General features: G+C 37.0%; 1 protein-coding gene across 3 annotated transcripts in view; it reads left to right on the top strand.

Moving 5' to 3' along the window:
* The first annotated feature begins 74 nt into the window (after positions 1-74).
* Positions 75-5771, top strand: part of xpo1a (exportin 1 a) — a 30162-nt gene continuing 24465 nt past the window's right edge. For 2 of the 3 annotated variants that reach the window (XM_083988578.1, XM_083988576.1), the window contains exons 1-5: positions 75-684; positions 3515-3647; positions 4029-4130; positions 4512-4584; positions 5235-5296. In XM_083988578.1, coding sequence (XP_083844704.1) covers positions 3522-3647; positions 4029-4130; positions 4512-4584; positions 5235-5296 — 363 coding nt within the window. In that variant the 5' untranslated portion in view covers positions 75-684; positions 3515-3521. The remainder of the gene's footprint in view (positions 685-3514; positions 3648-4028; positions 4131-4511; positions 4585-5234; positions 5297-5771) is intronic. The other variant, XM_083988577.1, reaches the window with a different exon arrangement.

The following is a 5771-nucleotide window of genomic DNA, read 5'->3' as shown; positions in this document are numbered from 1 at the left end:
TCCAAATTTTACGCGGCGCGCTGTACTACGACGACGGGGCCGAAAGAAACACCGAGAATGAAAATCCCGGTCTGAACCGGTTTCAACCGGTCGGTGGCTGGAAGCAGCATGAGATGAGCTTAGGGAGGAAGAAGGAGAGCACAGACCAGCCCGCAGTTAAAACACCTCTGCTGCTCTGCCACTGTGTGTGCGAATAGAAGCAGAAATAAAACAAAAACAACAAAAAAGCAACGAGACGTGACTGTGACTCGGAATATACTGTGGTGGTGTTGTTGTTGTTAGCTTAGCTTAAGTTAGCCGGCAGAGCTGAATCTTCATTGACTTCTCCATTAGCGGTAGCATTAGCGCGCTAGGTTAGCCTAGCCGTTAGCCACTGATAGCTTTAAAAAGAAAAGAAAAGAAAAAGAAATGTTTCTGAGTGGCTGAAGACAAGAACCGATAAGTATCCAGCGTTACGACTTCTTTTTTTTCCTTTTCTTTTTTCTTTATTTTTTTTTTTTATATTAACGTCTGCGGTAACTGTTGGTGTCATCCATCTAGCTTTAGCTTTAGCATTAGCTTCCGGGCTAACCGTGCCATGCGATAAAAAGTTGCGCAGTTTTCAGTTTCAGTTTTTTTTTTGCCGCTTCAAATCTCCACCGCGGTACTACAACCAAGGACCGGGAAGCGGACCAGACCCACCAGGTGAGTCCCAGCCAGGTCGCCTGCACCGCGGCCAACTTCACTGTGAACCAGCGTGGGGGCTAACGGAGGTAGCATGTTAGCATCGGCTAGTTTTTAAAAAAGTAGTGTAGTTACCGTAGTTGGTTAACGTTAGTCAACCAGGGTTTAGACGGAGCCCAAACTATGGGATGTAGGAGAGCACATTGAGCTGACACCTGCACTAGTGTGTGTTTTAATTTAATATAATGGGACTCGAGCAGCAGCTGAACAGTGTGTGTGAGGGGCAGCAACACACACACATGCACACACTCAGGTGACCAGGTGGTGGCGTGGTTTCACTTGATCCACAGTGTGTTTCAATGGGACCACGAGGCCACGAGCTGCTGCTGCTGCTTTTATATATCTATTTATTTATTTTTGGACACTTTATTTAAAATTGCAAACAAATTAATTTACAAACTAGCCAGGCAAATAGTAAATTTCTGCAGAAACATTCAACAATAACAGACATCATGATTAGAATGAAAAGCATAAGGGTCAATGACAGATAAGGGCTTGGCAAGATGAGAAATTCAGAAATATACTGTATATTTAAAAAAGAAAAAAAAAAAGTTTTAATAGCATGCATCAGATTTGTAAAAATATACAGGACATTTTGTATTCATGTTGGTTTTATGTCATTTGACTTTTTAAAAAACCCCACAAAAGTCAGATTGAATGAGCCTGAAAAACACAAAAGAATGATAAATATTAGATATTTTATCAACCTACACTTGGTTGATTTAAGTGTACTTACATTTGAAAAAAAAAAGACTTTCTTCTGTGAATATTATATTGAAATAGATTTTTTCTAATTTTTTTTTTTTTTTTTTAACTGTATTTCTGTATTTGAAAGACTGGGCAGGACATATCCTAAATATGCTGGGGTTTTTTTTTTCTAAATAATGTGTCACAAATTATGTAGTTTGTCACCAAACACAGTGTTGCATTGCAAAGTGAATAACATTTATTTCACATTTGAGTCCATAATCATTTGCCTGTATATAGATTTTATGACACCATTTGACACTGGGTTGCATTACGTCATTGACCCATAAACAAAACATAAGATATAATAAGGGCTTGAAATCAAATAATCGGATCATTTTTGAACATTTTTGAATAGATCTTTGGCAAGTTTGGACCAAATAAATATTAGGGACTTAACATAAATGTGAGATTAATTTAAGAAGCAAGTGAAGACGCCGGTAGATATTTGGCTTCATGAATAAAGAATTTGGCAAAGATTAGTAAAACATTTTATCATTTAGTTAGTCCATTTGTTCGTCTTTTAATATATAACACTAATACTATTGTAGTCTAAGTCAGGCATTACTGAGCTATTTCATTTCAACAGGAAGAAAAGTGAAAGGAAAAGTGACTCTGCTGGTTCTGTAGTTTTGTTCTTTTTTATTCAACACTGGTGAAATAAGGAAGAGACGAGTCAAAGAATCTTAAATCTGTCATCACGTGTCAGACAGCTCCAGACTAACTAGTTTTACCAGGAACACACACTGTAAATCGACTTGCAAAGCAAATATTCACATTTCCTTTTCATTCATGATCCTCACACACATTGGTCTGACACCTGCACATTTCCTGTTTGCACATGTGCAAGTAGATGAAAACTTACTTGCACTTTACCTGCACAATTTTAGGGGCAAAATGCCTCCCAAATGTGTCGTTTCATGGTCTAACACTTGATAAAAGTAATAATAATATAATCAATTCTAATTACAGATGGTCAAAGACGCTCATTTAAAACCAGACTAAACATTACTGCATCTCGTTAATAATAATAATAATACATTTTATTTATAAGCGCTTTTCCAGAAGCTCAAAGACACTTTACATACAATAAATTCAATAAATTCTGTTTGACTGATTAAGAGCAATAATCAGTCAGGAGGATGTAGCTGCAGATAATGTGGAGTTTATTTTATTTCAAAGAGAAAAGACAATGCTGCATGTTTAGTTTATTTCTTTTTGGTCTTTAGTAGGACTGCAACTAACCATTGTTTTATTTATCGATTTGACTGTCGATTATTTATTTTTGGTCGATAAAATGTTGAATAATATCAATCAGTGTTTCCTCAAATGTCTTGTTTTGTCCACAAACCAAAGAGAGACTCAGTTTATTGTCATAAAGGAACAAAGAAACCAGAAATATTCACATTTTAAGAAGCTGAAATCAGAGAATTTGGACTTTTTTTCTTTAAGAAACTACTCAAACTGCTTATTAGATTATTAAAATAGTTGACGATTAATTAAATAATCAATTATTGTTGCAGCTTTAGTCTTTAGTTTGACTCAGCGCCTCAATGTGCGATAGAAACTACAACCCATCATCACACACACACACTGAAATAGGATAAAACCATTAAAAGAGTCAAATAAAACACTGAACAGTCCACATAGAAAGTGAATAGTGCATGTTGGATGTTCATTCATTCATTCATTCATAACCTTTATTTAAACTCTGAGATATATTGAGGAGCAACCTCATTTACAATATAGCCGAGATGAAACATATAAAGACAGAAGACAAAACAATTGAGACATACATTATAAATATTCAGACATAACATAACATACATAAGCACAACTTGAATACATAAGTGTAGTTAGTTAACAGCAGGAGCAGTTTAAGGTAAAATATGACGTAATTATGGATTTATTAAATTGCCCTGTTGGTAAAAGTGAGGTAAATTTCAGATGATTTTGCATAGAGGATGTGCACTATATAATAAACTGTAATAACTGTGCTCCTTCTGCTCCTGCTCCTCCTGCTCCTCCTCCTGCTCCTCCTCAGTAGCTCTATGCCAGCAGAAATGACGATGTTGGCCGACCACCCAGCCCGACAGCTGCTGGACTTCAGTCAGAAACTGGACATCAACCTGCTGGACAACGTGGTCAACTCCATGTACCACGACATCGGTTCACAGGTTAGAGAATACACTGCTGCTGCTCCTTCTTCTCCTCTTTCTCCTCCTCTTCTCCTTCTCCTCTTCCTCCTCTTCCTCTGTGTTCTTCCTCCTCCTCCTCCTCTTCAACTCCATGTACCACGACATCGGCTCTCAGGTCAGAGAATACACTGATGCTGCTCCTCCTCTTTCTCTCCTCTTCTTTCTCCTCCTCTTTCTCTCCCTCTCCTCCTCCTCTGTCTTCTTCCTCCTCTTCCTTCTCTTCTTCCTCCTCCTCTACTGCTGCTGCTCTTCCTCTTCCTCCTCCTCCTCCTCCTCTCTCCTCCTCCTCCTCCTCCTCCTCCTCCTACTCCTCCTCCTCCTCCTCCTCCTCCCTAACGGTCTGTTCTCTCCGTCTTGCAGCAACGTGTGGCTCAGGAGGTTCTGACCAACCTGAAGGATCATCCTGATGCCTGGACGCGGGTCGACACCATCCTGGAGTTCTCCCAGAACATGAAGACCAAGGTAGATAATAATAATATTATAACACCTGTTTTATTTATCTGTCATGTTCAATTTTTGACAGAAAATAAATATTTAAAACAGAAATAACCTTCTGATATCTTCAAATCTCACTTGGCCTGGGCCAATTTGCCAAAATGTTGAACTATCCCTTTAAAGTGACAGGATTTTTTCCTCATATCACTCAGCTCCAATCACATCTACTGGACACACACAGAGTCTATTTATAGTTCACTCTCAGTCTATTTACTCTCTTTATCTCCGTCCGGTCTGGTCTCTACAGTCCGGCCCTCTACTACTCTACCTGTGTTTGGTGTTTGTCTGTAGTCGATCAGCTGCTGGTGATAGATAATCAATAATCAATACTTGGTGTGTGTGTGTCAGTATTACGCTCTGCAGATCCTGGAGGCCGTCATCAAAACACGCTGGAAGATTCTCCCCAGGAACCAGTGTGACGGTAAAAACACACAACACACACGTCATCTATTCATTCATTCATTTATTAATTAATTAATTCATTCATTCATTCATTTATCTCTTTAGATCAGCAGTTCCCTTCTACTTTCTGTCAATGCCCAACACAGTTAAAAAAAAAAAAAAAAGGCATAATCTATTGATCAACTGCATTTTGGGCACATTTTTAATTTTTTTTTTTTAAATTTTTTTTTATCTGTACGATTTATTTAAACGTTTTTAATTCAGGATTTTAAAATGATTTTCTTGAATTTTACTATTTACACTGTGAAACCCCCATTTGAAATAATGTGTAAGTTATTTATTTATAAGTAAAATATAACACCATAGCGCTGCAATTAGTCTTTTCATGCCCTGCTTTAGATTATTAGCACTTTTTATTGTTTTTTAATTGCTTTTTATAGTTTTAATTCATTTTTTTTATTTCCATTTAATTCCTTCTTTTGATTTGTTTTTTATTATTTCATTTGTCTGTCCCTGTACAGTTATTTACTTTACTTTTTGATATATTTTCAGTCTTTCTCCACTGCAAATTGTTGTTAGAGCGTTTAACCCTGTGTGTGTCGAGGACGGGGTATTGATTGATTGATTGATTGATTGATGTATTGATCAGACGTTGATCTCCTCTCTCAGGTATAAAGAAGTACGTTGTGGGTCTGATCATCAAGACGTCGTCCGACCCCACGAACATGGAGGTGAGTTCACTCCTCCTGTTCTCTATAAGGATAGTAAATCATGCAGGATAAAACCACCACACCAATAATCTGTTCATCAAATGGAGATTATTAAAGTTTGTTCACATAGTAAAAATTAAAACTGCACAGATAATATACTCCCTCCCTAATAATATTCAAAAAATGTTCAAGGGAAGAGAGGGGAGATACGAGCTAAAGGAAAACTCAATTTAAAACAACCAAGAATAAATAAATACAACATTAAAAAGCGTGTATCTCTGTGGCGGGAGTAAAACTGTGGAATATCTTGACAGAGGATCTCAAACAAAGCAAAAACATAACACAATTTAAAAATAGATTAAAGATAGTATGATAGAAAGCTATAAACAGGATTGATTAATTGGGTGTTGATTGCAACTGTAATGCTGTTAAATTATTTATTTCTTTTATTTTTTTGGCTACACTTGTTAATTATTGGATAATTATTACTTTCTAT

The sequence above is a fragment of the Trachurus trachurus genome (assembly GCF_905171665.1).
Source record: "Trachurus trachurus genome assembly, chromosome: 1".
Classification (NCBI taxonomy): domain Eukaryota; kingdom Metazoa; phylum Chordata; class Actinopteri; order Carangiformes; family Carangidae; genus Trachurus; species Trachurus trachurus.
Note: the sequence above shows the minus strand (reverse complement) of the source record. Positions and strands in the feature narration are given on the sequence as shown.